General features: G+C 44.9%; 1 protein-coding gene, 1 long non-coding RNA gene and 1 pseudogene across 2 annotated transcripts; 2 read left to right on the top strand and 1 right to left on the bottom strand.

Moving 5' to 3' along the window:
• Window positions 1-1,516: 1,516 nt before the first annotated feature.
• On the top strand, window positions 1,517-3,842 carry LOC136353605 (uncharacterized). The gene is made up of 3 exons (XR_010736917.1): window positions 1,517-2,112; window positions 2,437-2,502; window positions 3,635-3,842. It is a non-coding gene; the product is annotated as an uncharacterized lncRNA (long non-coding RNA).
• A 763-nt stretch (window positions 3,843-4,605) lies between these two features.
• Window positions 4,606-6,282, top strand: LOC136353604 (uncharacterized). The gene is made up of 6 exons (XM_066304613.1): window positions 4,606-5,071; window positions 5,181-5,354; window positions 5,451-5,561; window positions 5,646-5,718; window positions 5,821-5,919; window positions 5,999-6,282. The coding sequence occupies exons 1-6, from the start codon at window positions 4,740-4,742 to the stop codon at window positions 6,182-6,184; spliced, it is 975 nt and encodes a 324-aa protein (XP_066160710.1). The 5' UTR covers window positions 4,606-4,739; the 3' UTR covers window positions 6,185-6,282.
• A 4,504-nt stretch (window positions 6,283-10,786) lies between these two features.
• LOC107276647 (probable LRR receptor-like serine/threonine-protein kinase At3g47570) lies at window positions 10,787-14,303 on the bottom strand (annotated as a pseudogene).
• Window positions 14,304-20,381: the final 6,078 nt, after the last annotated feature.

The raw sequence follows: 20,381 nt of genomic DNA, 5'->3' as shown, positions 1-20,381 counted from the left end.
CACAGCGGTTGGGTTGTGCGGGATAACGTGCCTGTCAGTACGGTGTACTGGCGAAGAACAAGGGCACGCGGAGATCATGAGAGCTTTGTCCCAGATTCGGAGAAAGAGATGCTGTGGACCACAATGCTCGAGACATTCACCCTTCCTGCGGGTACAGAGGACAAAGTGAAAAGGTGGACTCTGAAGAAAATGGCAGAACAGTTTCAGAGCTTCAAGGGAGATCTGTACCAGAAGTATATACTGAAGGGGCAGACACCGGACTTCGACACATTCCCAAAGCTAAGGGATCACTGGGACGAGTTCGTTGCATATAAGACAGGTGAACAAGGGCAGGCGATGATGGAAAGAAACAAAGAAAATGCCGCCAAGAAGAAGTACCATCACCACTTGGGGTCAGGAGGCTATAGCGTCGCGATGCCGAAGTGGGAGGAGATGGAGGCTAGCTTGATTGAGAGGGGTATCGAACCGGCAACAGCCAATTGGCCGGAACGATCGAAGTTCTGGTACTATGCTCACGGTGGAACGCTCAACCCAGCTGATGGCTCACTGGTCTTCGGCGATCAGATACGAGAGGCTGCGCGACGACTAACAGATGCAGTGGAAGCCTCCTCTCAGGGCACGTTCCGACCAGACAGAGATAGAGACGAGCTGACACTCGCCCTGCAGACTCCAGAGCATCCAGGACGAACACGAGGGAAAGGGGTGATTCCTTGGAAGATTGGTTTCAAGGAGGACATCCACACGTACAGGAGTCGGATGAGGAGCAAGAGAGATACCGAGGCGAAGATTGCAGACCTAGAGTTCCGGGTATCGAGCTACGAACTCAACATGCAAGAGGAGGTGGCAAGGAAGGTTGATGAACGCATGGCCGCACATCGGTCCCATGATCCCCAGCCGACCATTCCTCCTGCAATGGTGAGCCCGTCAGGAAACCGTAGCAGCTGCGCCTCAACGGGGCAGGTAGGATCACAGAGCATGGACGCCATGCAAACACAGGACGAATCGACCTGTCCCGTTGATGACATCACTCAGCGGACACCATGTGAGCTGCATATTCCTTTGAAGAACTTATCAATAAAGGTAAGATTTAGCCATTCCGCTAGTTGCTGCTTATATATGTTGATTACTGTCACGCCCTAAAAATCGACTAAATTAAAAATGCATATTTTAAATCATTTTTAGAAATTATATTAAAAGACTACAAGCTAAACCCTAATTTTCTAGGAAAATTTTCAACATAAAAATAAGCTAGATAAAATTTTATTAAATACTATGCTTGTTCCTCTATTTTCTAGATTTTTCTGGGAATTATTTGAGCAAGGGAAGTATTTTTAGTAATTGAAACAACATTTCACAAATTATTTTATTCAAAAAAGTTCAAAAAGCCCTCTCTAAGCCGTTGGGCCGAATTCGGCCCAACTCTCTTCTTTCCCGCGCGCGGCCGAACCGTCCCAAGCCGGCCCAGCCGACGCCGAGCCGCCCTCCCCTCCCCAGCCGCCGACAGGTGGACCCCACCTGTCGGAGGTGTCTTCTACCTCCGGCCGGCCTCAGGCCGAGTCCGAGCCCGAGCCCCACCGCGCCTTCTTCTCCTCTCAAATCCGCTCCAATCCGACCCCGATTCCTCCGGGTTTTTGAGGGGTTTTGATCCTCTCGTTCTCCTCTATCTTTTCCCCCAAGTTTTGGAGCAAATCGTTGAGTATCTTGTTCGAATCAAATTCGTTTTCGAGTTTATCTCCGAAACCGAGTTTTGATTTTCTCGAATCGATTTCTTGCGGGAGGAGTTCGATCTCTTCAATCCAATGCTATATAAAGGACCACCTCGTCGCCCTCTTTCGTTTGCCCCATCTCCCGTCCTCTCCCGTGCTCCGTAGCGCCGCCGCCGCACGCGTTTAGTTCGCCGCCGTCGCCGGCCGCCTTCAGCCGCGCCGCGCCGCCGCTCCCGTCGTCGCCGCCGCTTGCCGCCGCCGCCGTTAGGTGCGCCATGGTGAGGAGAACCTCGGCCGCCCGTCCCCCTTCGCCGCCGACGGCCGGAGTTCGCCGTCGCCGTCAAGCCGAACCGCCTCCGCCGTCCTCTTCGTCGCCGGCCGTCGTCGGTCATCGGTAGACGTTGTGGTGAGTACCGTTGGGTTCGCCTCATCGTCCTCTACGCGTAGGTGTTCTCCAATTGCCCGGCCAAGGTCCCTAGCTCCGGCGAGCTTGCAACCCTAATCGGCCGGCCATGGATGACGTCATGCTGACGTCATCATATCCTCTTTTTCCTTTTTTTCTAATAGATTAAAACTTCGGAAAATCATAACTAAATAACCGTAGATCCGTTTCAGGTGGTTCAAGTTGCTAAATTCTTCTAAAATCAAGATCTACATGTTAAAAATATCCACATGTACTGTTTATGCTTGATTTTATACTGTTTTGTTGATTTTTGTTTAATTGCTTTAGTTTCCGACGTTCCGGAGGAGAGCGTTTCCTTTGAGGAAGGTTCCGAAGCGTTTGCGGAAGCCCAAGGCAAGTCACACAGATCCCAAACAACCCTTTGAGCATGTTGAACCCGTTTAAAGCTATTATTTTATTTCAACTTATGCATTATTTTCGAATGTCATCGGGTGGTGAACCTTTCCCAAATAATTATTGGCCGAAGATGACTTTATTTTCCTATGGGGTATAATTTGATTAGCATGAACCTTATATATTGGATTGGTTCGGCTAAATGCCATATGTAAGTTTGCTTAGCCACGCTTAGAAACATTAGCTAATTAAAGGGATTAATTATAAACTATGTTATTATTATTATTAATGATGGTTATATTAAATGGTAGCTCACGATGGTTGATCGTGTGATGATAATTAATTGATAATTAAAACCTGGTTAAGGTGGGTTGTGAGCATATGGTTTTGATGGTTGTGCTCATGACAATTAAGGACCGGTTCGCGAGCTACTGTTGTGAAACATTTATCGTGCCAGCCACAAGCCAGCGTGGGCAACGGCTTTATCTTTTGTATAACGTGATTCATTATAGTGCGCCAAACTGAGAAGTGGCGAGAAGTCCACGGGGGTCGCTGGGGAGTCCATGCCTTGTTTATAAGGGGGTGATTATGATCCAGGAAAGGTGCGCTGTAATGGGTTATGTTGTGCAAGGGGTATTGTCACAACTCCTTTCCGAGGTACCGTGGTGGTATTGAGGCACATGGTGACATGATGTGGGGTTGTGTCTTGTGGGTACAGTGGTACACCTCTGATCAGAGTTTAAACTATTCGAATAGCCGTACCCGCGGTTATGGGTGAGTTGAGCAATGTTTTTCGTGATTAGTCTCATACTACTCATCAATGTTAACAATGTGATAATTAATTTGGCTCCTGGTTTGGAATGGATAATTCCTGGTTTGGAGGTTTAATTTGTTCAACTGGGGTTGGTTGTTCAAATATGGTTGGGCCTATGCAACATGGGTGTGTTGTATGGTGTTATTTAATATTGATTAATTATTCAACTGTTTTTACTATTCTCTTAAATATTTATTAAATGCTGTTTCTGCAAATGAGCTATATTGTGCCATCCTTTGTTATCCTGTGCACTTGCATATTTGCTGTGTGACTTGTTGAGTATGTCATATGCTCATTCTTGCAATATTCATTCATCAGAAGACGAGTATCTCAGTGAAGGTGATGATCTGGAGGATTAGGCTTGTTCTTGGTTAAGATGCCTGTGGAGTGGAGTCGCCATAGCTGTTCCGTAGTTTGTTATAGTTTTTTTTTTCCGCTGCGTAAAATGTTATTCTTTGAGAGGAACTATCTACCTCTGTAATAATTTTTATTTGCGAATATTAAATAGTTATTGATTTGTACTCTATTATTAATTTGTCATTGTGTGCCTCGGTTGATTCCTGGACGAGGGCTTAACACACATGTAAGCGTTTGGAATTTTGGATAGAAATTCCGGGCGTGACAATTACTAATAAATAATCTCTCACAACATGAAGGTGGCGTCGGGCATGGCCATCCCAACGGACCCTTCAGGTACTTACCACTGCAGGCCGATTCCAGCAGGATACTCGAAGGTCGAAGTTGAGTTGGTCGAAGGCGCGTACGAGGACCTCGAGCTGGATTACCCTGGAGGAGACGGTGAGACGCATCTACGAGACACAAGCCATGCCATTATTCTATGGCGCAGGCGGTACATCATCCTCCCTGGGCGACAAGCGGCGTCTCGTGCACCATCTCCTCCGGCTCCGCCATCTCCTCCTCAGGATCCTGCACCGTCTCCTCCTCATGCTCCGCCAGCACCGTCTCCACCTCAGGCTCCAGCACCGACTCCTCCTCAGGATCCTGCACCGACTCCTCCTCAGGCTCCTACACCTACTCCTCCGCAAGCTCCTCTTCCGGCACCTTCAAAGTCAAGGGCCCCCCAGCTCCATCGCCTGCCCACACAAGGGCAACGAAGAAGGCGAAAGTTGACGCCGCCAAGAACAAGGACCCGGGGTACGATTGCACGCAAGAGGAGCTTGACGCTTACGTTGCATCAGAAGTCAAGAGACAATTCAAGCCTCGAAGTCCAGAAAAGAAGATTCCTATAGACCCCAGTGTCAGGAACTTCTTCAGGGGTATGTCTGCATCTGTCAAGGAGGCCATCAAGCTATCGGACTATGAGCGAACGCTGAAGTAAGCATCTTCTGGAAAGTCCAAACCAGTCCCTCAGCTTGGAGAGCAACCAAACCAGGAGATCGAGCCGTTGGTGACCGGTAAAGAAATGACGATAGAACAATTTATTACTGACACCGGTCTAACTACGGATCAATTGCTAGGAGTCGCACCAATCGAAAAGGCGGAAGTGAAATACATGTACGAACTCGGTAAACCGCTTGTCAAGCCTGAGCTGCTGCAGTCCCTACCCACACAAATGTACAAGTTCCATCAGCTGTACATGGAGATGAGCGCCACCGGTAGAGAGATGATCGGAGCGAGGATCAGGGACACGGACTTCTTGCAAGGAGATGACATTCTCTGGATCAATTTCAGGGGAATTTACGAACTATACCAGCTGGACGCCCTCGACGTCTCTATTATGAGTTGCTGGATTTTGTAAGTATATCGTTCAGTTAGATTTCTTACTATACGTCTCCTTTAATTAATTAGGTCCTTGTATATAAGTAGACTATATAAAATAAAATACTCCCTTTTATCGTTGTAGAATGGAGATTCAAAGGGCCCGACGGCGGAGGGTTTTCGATACTGGATTCATCGACCCTCGGAGAGTAAACGTCGCAATGCTCGACCAATATCCACAAGAAACAGAGGACAATCTTGTCCATCTCCTGAAGGCGCAGCATTACAAGACGTTCATACTGTTGCCGTACAACACAGAGTTAGTTCAATTTTACTGTCTTCCTACATACCAAATTTCATTCCCGTACGAACTTGCTAAGTGTTTCATATGTAATGCATCCCACGCACATTGCAGATTCCACTGGGTGCTTTTACTCTTCGACCTGTCGGCCTGCACCGTCAACGTATATGACTCAATAGATAAAAAAGAGTCTACGTTTGACAAGGTTTTCGAACTTATAGACAGGTACCGTCATAAGTTCCTCTGTTAATTAAGAAAATCTTGTTATGTTAATTGCTACTACGAATCATAGCTTTAAACTCCATGTAGGGCTTGGTATCGGTTCCGTCATTTGGTCCGTGGCAAATGGAGAGAAAGACTTAGGCGAAAGTTCAAATTTCCTGTGAGTACACATGCTCTACATTTATATTTCTCCGATTCAAATTAATACATACAACTGTATATTAATTAGATCTCACGCCGTTAATTTGTCATTTATTTGTAGTGCGCAAAGCAAAAGCAGGGAACTAACTTGTGCGGCTACTACGTGTGTGAGTATTGCCACTGCCTTGCAGACCAAATCATCACCACAAGAGAGCTCGATGTACGTACAAATAAATTCAAAATTTCATTACGTAACGATTTCTTGTTTAAGTACTAATCAATTTCATACATTCATATAGTTTATTCGCATGAGGGATAACCTGACCACACACAAGGAATTTATCGCAGCGGTTCAAGAACAACTCATGGGATTCATCAACGAAGAAATCCTTGATCCCAAGGGTGAATTCTACTACGACGGAAACACAATTCACCGGTCCTTAGCTTCTGAGCTATCAGCGACTACTACTACGTCGAAATCGTAGCTAGCTAGGACATATAATGGATTGTAATTAATACATGACTACATATGTTTCTATATGCATGTGTACACATTTTCTATAATGTAAATATATTTTGGTCATATATATATCCATATACATATATGCATTTGCATAACATATATATGTATAAATACATATATATTATGCATGTATATACATATAATATAATATAATATATATATATACATATATATATGTATGCATATATATGTATTGAAACATATATATGCATGGTTTATATATATATATATATATATATATATATAAACCATGCAGCAGCAGGGCCATGCAAAAAAAAAAAAAGGTCAGCTCGATCTTTAGTCCCGGTTGGTGTTACCAACCGGGACTAAAGATGGCTCAGCCGGCCACGTGGCTGAGCCATCTTTAGTCCCGGTTGGTGTTACCAACCGGGACTAAAGATCGATCTTTACTCCCGGTTATTTAACCCGGGACTAAAGATAGCGATCTTTAGTCCCGGATTGGTACTCCCGGTTTGGAAACCGGGACTAAAGGGGGGTTACGAACCGGGACTACAAAGGGTTTCTCCACCAGTGCTACTAGTAACTGAAAGTTACTACTCTTCAGCGTGAGACTTCGTTTTGGGCAATGAACTAGGGGCAGTAAAATCAATTTGAGAAAAAATAATTGTTTACTAAGCATGTGTTTGGTTGCAAGGATGGGATGGGACGAACCCACTTTTAAAGGTGTTTGGTTTAGGGGTGAGTGGGATGGGTTGGTCCCTTGAGAGGAATATTCCTCTCAGATTTAGCACAAACCCATCCGGCAAAATCGGCAGGACGTGCTCGTCCCACTTGGACGGAGCACACGGCGTCAGCTTGATCGTCCGCGCCCGCCGCCACCTCCGCGACTGCCAGCGCTCGTCTGCTCTCGCTGCCACCTCCACTACTCGCCATCTGCCTCAACACTGGTCGCCGCCGCGAGGGAGATGCTCGCGATGCTCGGCGCCATCCCGCCGCTCAACGAGAGCAGCTGTGGCCGGGGGGGGGGGGTACTCGGCGACGGCAGCGGCGGGTGGGCAGCCCTAATGGGCGATCGATCGCCCTGCCAATGGGGGTACCGGGGTAGCGATCAGATTCGCTACCCCCCTCCCCCCTTCCTCCCTCCACTGGTTTCCTTTTTTGGCACCTTATTACTTTTCTATTTTAGTAAATTTATACACGTAAAGCTTATACACATTAAGTTTACACATGTAAAGTTTAGAGACCAAAAGTTTATAAGTCAAAAGTTTATATATCCAATTCAAATTTGAATTTGAATTCAAATAGTTTTTTATATATAGTATTTCTATACATCTAAAGTTTATACACCTAAAGTTTATAGACCTAAAGTTTATATATCCGATTCAAATTTCAATTTGAATTATATACGATTCAAATTTGAATTTGAATTCAAATATTTTTCATATATAGTATTTCTATATATCAAAAGTTTATACACCTAAAATTTATAGACATAAAGTTTATAGACCTAAAGTTTATATACCCGATTCAAATTTGAATTTGAATTCAAATATTTTCTATATATAGTTTTTCTATACATCTAAATTTTATACACCTAAAGTTTATAGACCCAAAGTTTATAAGTCAAAAGTTTATCTACCCGATTCAAATTTAAATTTGAAATCAAATTTTTTATACATAGTATTTCTATACATAAATTTTTCTAACTTTTTATTTTTTTAAATTATTTTGTAGTTTACTGTAGAATGAAGAGAAGGGAGGAGAGAAGTAGTATAGAAGAGGGAGCGGGCGGGTGATCGCTGGACGGACGAGGGAGCGATCACCTGCCCATTAGCATTTCCGGTGGCGGGTGGCTCGGTGACGGTGATGACAGGGGAGGGCGGTGGCGGCGGATCCGGAGGCAGGGGACTCAGCGGCGACGGATTCGGTGCATGGGATCTCTGGATCCAGTCGCGGCGACGACGCCAGCGGGTTGGCTACTCCTGCGGTGGCAGCCATCCTGCTGCTGCCGCTATGCCTGCTCGCGGCGCTGGTGCAGCGAGTACGTCCCGCTCCTCCTCCGCATGCTGCTGGTGGAGCCACTCCAGTTGTTCCACGCTTGGACGCAAGCGGCGTAGTCGACGGTCGTTGACGGTGGTTACAAACGGCGTCCATCCCATCTCTTCTTTATCCCTTCAACTAAACAAAAAATTAGGATTGTTCCATCCTACAAACCAAACATGTGAATGGAATCATTCCAACCCTAAAATCAGGGATGGTTTCATCCTATCCCACCTAGTCCCAAAACTAAACACATGCTAAGGAACAACTAACCTTTTTTTTTCGGGGAAACAACTCACTGAATTGACCTGAAAAAAAAATAACTGAATTGACATGTAAGGTTTCTTTTTTTTTTAGAAACACAGTACGGCGCTCACAACGTGCGCATACTCACCCCTATAAACGCACACAAGCACACCCTACTCCTATGAATACCTCCGGAAGACTGAGCTGGCATATCTTGAGATTGTGACGAAGTCACCACAGGCGCCTCGCTGTCGACGGGTACGTCGCCTACCACTGAAAGAATAAATATCGTGCAAACCTTAGCGAAATGAAAAAGATTAGCTGAAAACTTGAGGGCACATATAGAAACGTGCTCATTCAGCTGACAATGCTGACCAACGATATGACTGCTAACCACGAGTATCGCCGAAGAGAATCAAGTGGTGTGAGACATACACACATATTGGTATATAAAGAGAAATAGTTTTTAATAGCATATCAGGATCTGTAAGTTTTGGTGTTGTGGAAAGAATTTTCACTTTAAACTAGCTTGCATAAAGCAAGTACATATATATGTTGGTTTCTTATAGCAATTCAGTAAACGGAATCAGAATATCACTCTGAACAACACGATTAATTAATGAGATAATCATTGTGGATAAGTACTATACGTAAAACCATTCTGTACATACTCTGTTCCTCCCTGGAATATTCCAGTACAGCAGCTACATACATATAGGCATACAATACACTCCTTGTGTGAGCTTAGATACCAATGATTGGTGGAGTACTGTAACGGAAACTTTGTGACCAAATGTATGAAGGAAATATCTTCATGTAGAGCCTGCCACGTAATAGGCCTAAACTTTTAGCCTGCAAATTCAGGCTCAATTTTCTATACATCTTAGAACTAAAAATGAAAAATGACCGAGTCTGTGGAAGAGCCCGTGGGCTAGGGGTGAAAACGGTACGGAAATTTCCGAGAATTCCGGCTACCGTTTCCGGTTTGCACCGACCGTTTCAATCGGTATCGGTAATTGTCGGTATCGGAAATGGAAACGGTAATCTCTTTCGGAAATGGTAGCGGAAATGATATGGGGTTTTTTCTGACCGTTTTGTCGGTAACCGTTTTTTATCGGTAATTTCCGTCAAATTTCCGACAAAATTCCGAAGAAGGAAGTCGGCTGGGCCTGGCTAGCAGGAGGAGGAGCCCATTAGGCATTAAGGAGCAGCCCATTCCGAATAAAGAAGCCAACTAGGCCTGATCGCATCGTCGTCTTCATCGGCGCTGGGGCACCGCCGCGCCATGTTGGGCGCCGCCACCAGGTCGCCGACGCCGGCCGCAACCTCCTTCGCCCCGACGGCCTCCGTCGCAGCCGGCCACCTTCCCTCCCCCATGCTCCACCGCCGGCTTCCGTGCTACCGAGCCAAGCGCCGAGCGCCGCCGCACCGCCCCAGCCTCCTCCTCCCCACCGATGCCGCCCCTTTCTCCTCTCTCCTTCCCCCACCGCCGCCCTGCGCCAGGCCGCCATCTCCGGCGCCTCTCTCCTCTCGGGTGCGCGTGAAGGAGCCAAAGGCAGAGAAGAGAACGAGAGAGAAAACAGAGAAGAAATCGAGAGAGCAGGAAAAGGAACCGAGAGAAGGGAAGGATAAGAGAGAGAGAAAAAATAAAAGAAAGAGAGGAAAAGAAAGACTGTGGGATCCACTGGCGGGCCCCACCATCTTGACTCCTCTCTGTGATCGACCTGGAAATACCAAAAAGTCTAGTTTAGCATGAAACTTAATTACAACAGTAGTTATACAGTGTCAACATAAAAGTTCTTATGCAATGTGCCACTGTAGGACGACGATATAGCTATGTCAATTGATGATGAAATAATGAATGATGTTTGACAAGGAGCTGATCAGCTGAAGCCATGCCAGCTTGTGAGCTTGGTGTTCTCGAAGACTTCAAATCTATATCCTAAAAAAAGTCGGACAATATTAGTTATGCTGTAATCCTATCATGTAAGCCACATTGTATGCTTTAGCCACATTGATGTTGAAGTATCATTGAACTTTATTTATATTATTTATCAATCTTATTGTCAACTTATTAATCATCATATAACGGTGTTGTGTGGCAGCGTAATGATGCAAGGGTGAAATTATAAGGTCATCTTCATACATAGTTAAATGCGGGATGATACCACAGTTCGCTGTTTCCGACATGAATTTTCGACTTCCGTCCGATATCGGTATATTCCCGTTCCGACGGTTCCGTTTCCGAGATACCGATATAACCGATATCGTTACCGTTTCCGAGTATACCGTTCCGATTCCATTTTCGAGAAAATAAAATGAAAATGGAAATGGTAGAGGGTTTTTCCGACCGTTTCCGACCGTTTTCATCCCTACCGTGGGCTACCGCCCATTACCACCCCTATGTAGTGGTAATGAATGTTGACAATAAGATTGTTTTCTAGTATGGTTACAGCGTGATACCGATGTCACTAGTGTTGCCACTACTTGCCCCCTGAGTGAGGAAATAATCTTGACACAACTTGTTCAACGGGACCAGTTCTTTCACTATCTCACCGAAGTTCATTCGCTGGCTAGCGTTATCTCTGCAGCATGCTAGACCAATTTTTGCAACTGGCACAATGAACATATTTATCGTCTCTTGGCCGCCGCCACTGTTAGCAATAATAGCTGCGTCGACTATTGGAGATAGCTTGTCCGGATAGGTCATCTCGACGTATTTTGGAAGACTTGTAGTCCCATCGTATATTGCGTCAGTTGGTTCTTTCCCGGTCAGCATTTGGAGAACCAACACTCCGTAGCTGTATACACCACCTCTAGCTGATATCTCGGCTCCCATCCCATACTCTGAGAAAGAGTAAGAGTCAGATTAATTAGTTTGCCAAATAATTAATAATCAATTACTATATATACTACATTCGTCTTAAAATAATAAATTCACTTTTGTAAGACTGAACATATTATTTCGACCTAAATTAAATTGTATACCACATATATGTTTGGTGGGTACGTATAACTAAACCAGGCACTACAAGGCCTATTGCTGCCCCTCCCCCCTTAATAAAAAGTGAAGTAAGAAAAAAAGAAAAATGGTAAGATTTGAATGTGCCCATCTAAAGAAATTTATTTATATTCTTCCATCACTATTTACACAAGTATTACATACCTGGTGCAAGGTAACCAATTGAGCCTCTAACTCCATTCGAAATGCTTTCGCCCAAACTTTGCCTTGATGCATCAACACTCATTATCTTAGCTAATCCAAAGTCACTGACATGTGCAACCATATCCTCATCGAGAAGGATATTGCTTGGTTTGATGTCACAATGAACAATTGGTGGCTCAATGTGATTGTGAAGATATTCTAGAGCTTGTGCAACATCCAGGATAATGTTTAACCTCTGTATCAAGCTTAGCGTCCCAACCTTATTGCCTGTTTTCAACCATGTGTCCAAGCTTCTGTTGGAAATAAATTCTAGCACAATTGCTTTAAATTCGTTACCATTATAGTCTAAGCTGTCACACACCGTGACAACCTTAACAAGTTTCCGATGTTGTATCCTCCTCAAGGCATCGCACTCAGCAAAAAAGCCCTGTGTTTGTCCCTTTTGGCGAAGATCAAGTACTTTCATGGCCACCGTAGCTGAATTCACACCAGAAGTTAAATTCCCTTTATATACATATCCGAAACTTCCACGGCCGATTAAGTTTTCCGAGGACAAGGAATCTGTTGCAGCATATAACTCAACATATGATATCCTAGGATATTTCTTTATGAGAAGCGATGTGATATGCTCTTCATGATCAATATCTTTTGGGATTGTTCGTTGGTCCTTAATGAAATAGAAAGTCACTAGACATGCAAATATGGTAAATCCTCCAACAACACAAATGATCAATATAAGCTGCACTTGGTGCTTTGAATGACTATTATGAGCAAGAGATGATGGGCATTCTGAAATCCAAAGTATAAAGGGCCTCCGCATAGCATATCATTACTCGAGAGTGATACAGCAGTGGGATTACAGAATATTCCTTTATTTGGCACAAGACCAGAGAGGTTGTTCAAGGAAAGGTTTAAATGCTTAAGACCTTGGAAATTCCCAAGAAAATCAGGGATGGGTCCTGATAAGTTGTTGTTTGATAGATCCAAGTCTTCTAGTCCTCTAAGTGTACTGAGTTCAGAAGGAATTTTCCCTTGCAATAGATTCGCTTGCAAGAATAAGAATTGCAACTCAACACAACTACCTAGGGTGTATGGAATTTGACCGGATATATAGCTTATTGCCTAAGAGATCAATTGCACCAAGATTGACCAACTCCTGAATCTGTGGGGAAATGGGACCACCCAACAAATTGTTAGAGAGATTGAGTTGTTTAGTTAGTGATGGCATCCTCATGAGTACTTCAGGAATCTTCCCACTCAACATGTTATAGGGAAGGTCCATAGAATTTAGTGAACTTAGATTGCCAAGGGTTTCTGGAATTTTGTTGTCTAGGTTGTTTTGGAACAAAAGGAGCTCATTTAGTTGTGTAAGGTTGCCAACCGATGGTGGAATCTCCCCACTCAAATTGTTTCCATACAACAACAGCCGGTGGAGACTAGATAGCTGACCAATATCAAAAGGTATGTTGCATGTGAAAATGTTACCTGCCAACTCTAGTACAGTTAATTTGCGAAACCTCCCTATCCCTGCAGGTATGGTCCCAAATATTTGGTTTCCTCCAAGTCCAATCCATATGAGCTCTTGCGAGAGGTTGACAAGTGTATTCGGGATAAATCCAGAAAGCCTATTGAATTGAAGATCTAGTGTCACTAGTTCACTACAGTTGGTCAAGGATGTGAGGAAATCCCTGTCATTTGGTGTCTTAGCTTCAAGAATATTATTACCTAGGTTTAATCTTGTGATTGTGCCGGAGCTCCAGATGTTCGGTGGTATTCGTCCTTGAAATTTATTTCCATGGAGTTGAAGATATTCTAGTTTGGAAATATTTGACAAAGAGTCTGGTATCGGGCCTTCAAATTGGTTATAGATTGTGCTCAAGAAAACTAAGTTAGGCAACTTGGGGCCAATATCCATCGGCAAAAAGCCTGATAGCATGTTCAGGCCGATGTACATAATTTCAAGGGATGTAATATTAAACAGCTCTGGGGGAAACACACCTTGTAGCTTATTTCCTAACAAGCTCAAAGCTAAAAGGTTTGTTAGCCCAGCTATATTTGATGGGACATATCCATGGAAGACATTACCAGCAACGTTTAAATCTGTCAAATTAGTCATATTGCCAATCCAAGGAGGAATTCGCCCATTGACATAGTTATCAGCGATGCTAAGCATAGTCAGTGCTGTCAAGTTGCCCAATGAAGCTGGGACATTACCTGAGATTTTGTTGTTACGGACGTTCAGCACAGCGAGCTTTGGCAGGTTGCCGATGGACCATGGGATCTGGCCAGACAGGGAGTTGACACTCAAGTTGATGGCACGCAGTGCGACGCAGCTGCCAAGGTCATGGGGGATCTCACCTTGTAACCTGTTGTTTGACAGATCAAGGGCTTGGAGATAGGTGAGGTTGCTGAGCTGCGGAGAGATGGCACCGACAAGGCCAAGATCTCGCATGCGCAAGGCAGTGACGCGGCCGGGGTGGGCATGGCTGCTGCATGTTACACCCTTCCAATGGCAGAAACCAAACATGGTCTCATTGGAGCTCCAAGAAGACATGGCTCCCGATGGGTCCTCAGTGGCAAGAGATTTGAAGGATAGAAGTGCATAGAGGTCGGTGCTACTACTGATGGGCTGGACAGTAGTAGCTTTACCCAAATGCAGCATGTAGATTGTCGTGAAAACATGAGGTAACTGGAGTCTTTGGGCGAGTTCCATATTAATTGGATACTGATGCAGGTGGCTTTGGCCATTCGACTCAAGGACACATGCAACTTATATGGATGCCACTACCATACTGTTGTGCCATTTACTAGATTGTTAATTTCTTTATGGAAATACCTACCCAAGATGCACCTGTGTTATCCTATAATTAATGGCACATGTCAACTTTATCACTATAAGGCCTATTTGTCAACCTGGCTGCGTGCTCTAGCTTTAGATTCTCATATTTGTCAAGGTGAACAAGTAACATCTTCCTACTTGATAGCCGTACTACTCAAGCGCAGTCGATGCATTCAGATTGTACTAGTTATTTCTCCACATTGTACCTGAAAATTTTGAATTCTAGAAATATAATTGTCTTGGAAATTTGAAAACCATCTTGGAGTTCTCCCTGGTGTTTTTCAGGATTTATTGGTGTTTTTGCACTATTAGTGCATGAAAAACAATTCAAAATACACCATGCTTAAAGGAAAAAAAAGAGAGAAGTATATTGCCGATCACTAGACTTGCTCTTATGTGTCATCCAGGTCTCTGAATTCTCAAATACATTTTTAGGTCCCCGATCTTAGCAAAGTGTGTTATTCTGGTCCCAAATTACCACGACCCTCCAGGATCCTACGTGGCGCTTACGTGGAATGCCACATGGGCGTTGAGTCATTTTCTTTATCTCTTTTTCTCCCTGTTTTTCATCTCTCATTCTATCTTGTTCGTGTGAAAATAAAAACATACCAAAAAAAGTTGGTGAACCTAGAGGGGAAGAAAGAAATGAAAAGAAAATTTTGGACCGGAATGTCCATGTCACAAGTCAAGTATTGACTGTTCCTTTTGTTCTTCTCTTGCTATGCAGCATTTATGAAATTGGCAATGCTAGTACTAAATTTTGGGCCCATTCGATCACTTCCATACATCCAACTTCTGCTCATGTGTTGGCGGCTGTTAAATGCCGATTCTATACCGCCAACATCTGCATAAAGTTTAGATAATAAAACATTCAACATAGTGATAGGTGCTTAATCTCACATGTTCCACAAGTGTTGGTGTATAGTTGTATGCAGATGATAAACCCTGAAGTTGGGAGGAAATTCAGACTAAAGTGAGGAAAATTATGTATCCATACAAGGAGGGGTTGTGAACTTCATTGAAACACCAGTGGATCAACCCAAAACTCCGCGAAATGGATAGAAGAAGGTCTAGGGAATTCACCGACCGAAGGCCAGGCCAGGAGGGCCCAGCCCAGGTTCGGCCGAAACCCCCTGATCACCGTTGATCCTGGGGTTTGGCGTGGACGCTCCTGATGTTCTCCCAATGACGGTTGCGGGGCAGTTCGGAGATTTCCCCTTCTTACAACCGTCATAACTGCCCTATAAAAGGACCTCACTTCATTCACTCTCACACACACTTCCAAGCTTGAGCTGAATTATAAGAGGTTCTATTGTACTATATTGTATACTAGAATAGGAAGAGAGTAGAGTAGAAGGAGTCGGATGAATTCCGGAGTTGTCGGTAATCTTCTCCTATTTCTTTTATTCTGTTTATTACTCTGAATTTAATATAATATTTTTCTTGAGTAATTTAAATTTATCTTGTGAGAATTATCTCTTTGTTAGTTCCTAAATGGCATACGGGATTATTGTTCACTATAATCAACTAAAATATAGTTATTGCTTTGGTGAGTTATCAACACTAAAGTAGATATTAATTGCTTAGACATGGTGTTTAGGTAATTATTATCCAGTAATTGCTGCGTATCCCACATTACGTTTGAGGTGGGTGTAGAGGTGGTGACAGCCCTCGAGATCACTTAAGTCCTCCCTGTCCGGGTACGTAGTAGAGCGACATCTGGGAACAGTGGGTTGCCATTGCCTGAAGTATTGCGTTAGGATTAAAATTAAGCTTTCCCTAGACACTGTTTCTCACTAGTGAATCATCTCTATCCTAGCCTATCAATTGCTTGGTGTCCTTGGATGAACCGGAGGAAGATCTGACCACACACATTCCCTTGGATTCGATACCCTTGGAATACTCCGTAGGGGAAGTGCTACATCGGTATATCCGTGCGCTTGCGGATTTTATCCGTAACTGTATCAAATACCAACAAGCATTTCTGGCGTCGTTGCCGAGGAACGGTTGTTGATCATTTCCGAACCTAGTTCATCCTCGTATCCTTTTTCATTTTTGTTATTCTACCTTCACCCCTGCTATCCCAGAGAAGTATTCCTGTCAAACTCTTCTCGACCATGGAGCAACCTCTTTTTGAGCTGTCTGCTCCTCGGGGCGAATTCTATGAGCCACCTCCTTCATCGGAGCCCATTTATACAACTGGCTATGAAATTCGTCCCGAACTAATTAGTATGGTTAGGGAAAATCCTTTTTTGGCTTTGATCTAGAAAATCCCTACCATCATCTGTGAGACTTTGAACAAGTCTGCTCATGCCTTAAGACTCGTGGCATGAGACAAGAAACTGTGCGGTGGAAATTGTTCTCATTTTCTCTTCAAGAGAGAGCAAAGCAATGGTACACCTCTACCGTTGGATGTGTAAACGGTAGCTGGGAAAAGCTGCGAGACAGATTCTATCTTGCCTTCTTCCCAGTTACCCGTATTACTGCCCTTCGAGTAGAAATAAGGAGTCTGCATTGATCAAAAACGAATCAATCGGTGCAGCTTGGTCCAGATTCACTAATTTAGTCCAGTCCGGACCAACCCTGTCCTTACCCGAGTATGTGCTTCTCCCACATTTCCATACGAGTTTGGATAAGGAGTCTGCATTCTATTTGGACATAACCGCTGGAGGATCATTCATACACAAAATGCCGTCACAAGGAAAAACGATTTTGGATCGCATTCTAGAAAACACTTCCTTCATGACGCAGTCCAATGAACCCCAGTCGGAGGCATCCGTGTCCAAGATAGAGGAACCTCTAACGATCGAGCCACTTGCTGAACCATCCACTTTTGCTAGCTCGGTTGATGAGAAGGTTCCTGAGCAGCCGTCCGTCGAGAATGAAGAAATTCAGACTCTGGATAGTGCCGCAATTCTGTTTAGGGACGGTTTTGACGAAGAATACGGCAATACCATAAACTATTTTAGTAAGAGGAAACCACCCGTTCCCTTGTCACCTCCCGATCCTATGGAACTCGGGTTCCTACGAGAAACTGTCCGGGAGTTGACATCCATAATGAGCGATGAATGGCTAAGGGAGGCAGAGCTTTCATCCGAAGTAATTCGGATAAATACCGCTCCCTGAATCATTCCTTGTCACCTGGAAGGGAACGACCTCGTCTCTGAGTCCAACTGTCGGGGCCAACCTCGTCTCTGAGTCTTTTGCATTCGCTTATTTAATCGACAAGGCAGTGACCCCGACAAACAAATTCTTCAAGCATCCAAACGGAAATATCATCGAAGGATTTGGGATTGTGCAAGATGTGCCTGTCTGCTTTGAAAACAGGGAGGCGATCTTAGATTTCCACGTCTTTGAAATCCAAGACTTTGATATCCTAATCGGGCTGCCCATTGAGCAACTTATCATCAACACACCCCGATTTGGTAGCCTCAAAATAATACTAGGAGAGAATGAATTCTCAATTCCATTCTCGCGGGCAAGGATCACCTTGACCGACCCTCTCCCAGAAATTGAGTCAGTGGAAGAGGTTACCGCAGTTCCTCCTCATGAGTCTCCCGAGGCCCTTCTGGAAGATGAGGTCCCCCCGATTTCATCAAAGAGGAAGCGGATCCCGGCGAGACTCTCGACCTGCCAATCATGGAACCACCATCTCGACCTCCGCTTGAGCTTAAACCTCTACCTCCAGGCCTACGATATGCCTTCCTACACAATGACAGAGAGGCTCCTGTCATAATCAGTGACAAGCTCTCTGAAGACGAGACTCAACGTCTTCTCACCGTGTTAGAAAAGCATCGTTCTGTTCTTGGCTACTCATTTCAGGACCTTAGGGGGATCAATCACGCGCTTTGCACTCATCGTATTCCTATTGACCCCGAGAGTACTCCCTCTAGGGAACCTCAACGACGGCTCAATAATGCAATGCGAGAAGTTGTAAAGAAAGAGGTCTTGAAACTCCTGCATGCCAGGATTATCTATCCCGTACCATACAGTGAGTGGGTTAGCCCAGTCTAGGTTGTGCAAAGAAGGGAGGAATGACAGTCGTTGCAAATGCTCAAAATGAACTAATTCCGCAACGAACCGTAACCGGATGAAGGATGTGTATCGATTACAAGAAACTCAACGAGGCTTAAAAAAAGGATCATTTCCCGCTACCCTTCATTGATGAAATGTTGGAACGGCTGGCAAATCATTCCTTCTTCTGTTTCCTTGATGGATATTCCGGATATCATCAAATTCCCATCCATCCGGAGGACCAGAGTAAGACTACGTTCACATGTCCGTAACCCATCCCAAATTGCTCCAGGCCAAGCACGCTTAACCCTGGAGTTCTTTGGAGATTGACTTCCGGAAAAGAAGTTGCAACTTGTTGATATGAGTATTCTATTAATCCTATTAAGCCCTAGGCCGGGATGTTACACCCTCACCCCCTTAAGAGAGATCGACGCCCCCGTCGATCTACCCTAGGCCAGGAACGTCCTCTCTTGGCCACGTCCATGTGTCCAGTGCCAGCGCATGTGCCATGCTGTGTAACCACTCCCGGTCTACACCAGACATGCGCACCATGCCTGCGCAACTGCGACACACGCGCCCGTGAAACCGCGAGAGTCGGCTCTGATACCATTTTGTAACGTCCCGCCTTCCCCCAGGCCGGGCCCGCTTACATCTGATAGCTTTCATAGGTCATAGACTGCCCTCACAGACCAACACATGTCTCCTGGAGTTCTTTGGAGATTGACTTCCGGAAAAGAAGTTGCAACTTGTTGATATGAGTATTCTATTAATCCTATTAAGCCCTAGGCCGGGATGTTACAGCTCTCCTCTACCCGCCGCCACCCTCGCCTTCGCCTCTCGTCGCCGGAAGAGCCCTAGCGTCGTGCACCCTTGCGCCGCCGTCGCTCCAGCCGTGAGCCGCCGTCGCTCTAGCCGTCGCCGTCGCTCGAGAAGACCGCCGTTGTGCTCGCCAAGTCGTCGCCGTCCTCGTCCGCCGCTTCGCCACCGCCGAAGACCGCCGGAGCATCGCCGTCGCCGTCGACCCGAAGGTTGCCGCCGCTTCCTCCTCGTCGCCGTCGTCGTCCGTTGTTCTTCCGCCGCCGTTTTGGTCACCGGTGAGTTCGCCTTGTCGTCCGCTTCATCCCGGTGCTTTCCGTTTGTGCCGTAGAGCCGCCGTTCGCCAGCGAGCGTGCGCCGTCCGAGCCGTCCGAGCCGCCGAGCCGCCGCTGCCGGAGGTGACGTCATCGCTGACGTCATCGGAGTCGTCCGCCGTGAGCCGGTCGTGGACCGTTTGATCTCAGCCGTCCGTTTTGGATAGGGTTGATCTCGGCCGTTTGTTCCCGTGAACCGTTGCCGTGCACCCGGTCCACCGCAAACCCTAGCCGCTGACGCAATAATCCTTCTTTTCCTTTTCAAAAATAATTCATTATTGCGTCATAATTCAATTAAAATCCATATAAGTGTTTTAATCCGATTTAATCTTTAAAAATTCATAACTAATTCATTTGAACTCAGTTTAATGTGGTTCAAGTTGCAAAAGTTGTGTAAAATAAAGATCTACATATTAAAATTGTCCATAAATTGAATTAAATTTATTTAATTCTTTTTAAATGGGCTTTAAATAGATTTAATCTTGTAAAATTCATTTGAAGTCAGAATGAGGCCGTTCAAGACTCATAATTCATCTAAAATTATGATCTACATGTTTGTTTACTTTTTATGTATTGTTTATTTGGTTTTTATTAGTCTTTTTCTTCGTTTTGTGTGTTAGCTTGTCGTTTCCGTCGTTGCGAAGGTTCGCGAGTGCGCCGGAAGTATTCAAGAAGATTAATTGAATACCGATTATTGCAAGGCAAGTCACACAGATCCTAAACACAATCCTTTGAGCATGTTGATCCTATATTTAAATTCTCT

The sequence above is a fragment of the Oryza sativa genome, chromosome 10, assembly GCF_034140825.1.
Source record: "Oryza sativa Japonica Group chromosome 10, ASM3414082v1".
Lineage (NCBI taxonomy): Eukaryota > Viridiplantae > Streptophyta > Magnoliopsida > Poales > Poaceae > Oryza > Oryza sativa.
This window is presented reverse-complemented; position numbering and strand designations above follow the sequence as displayed.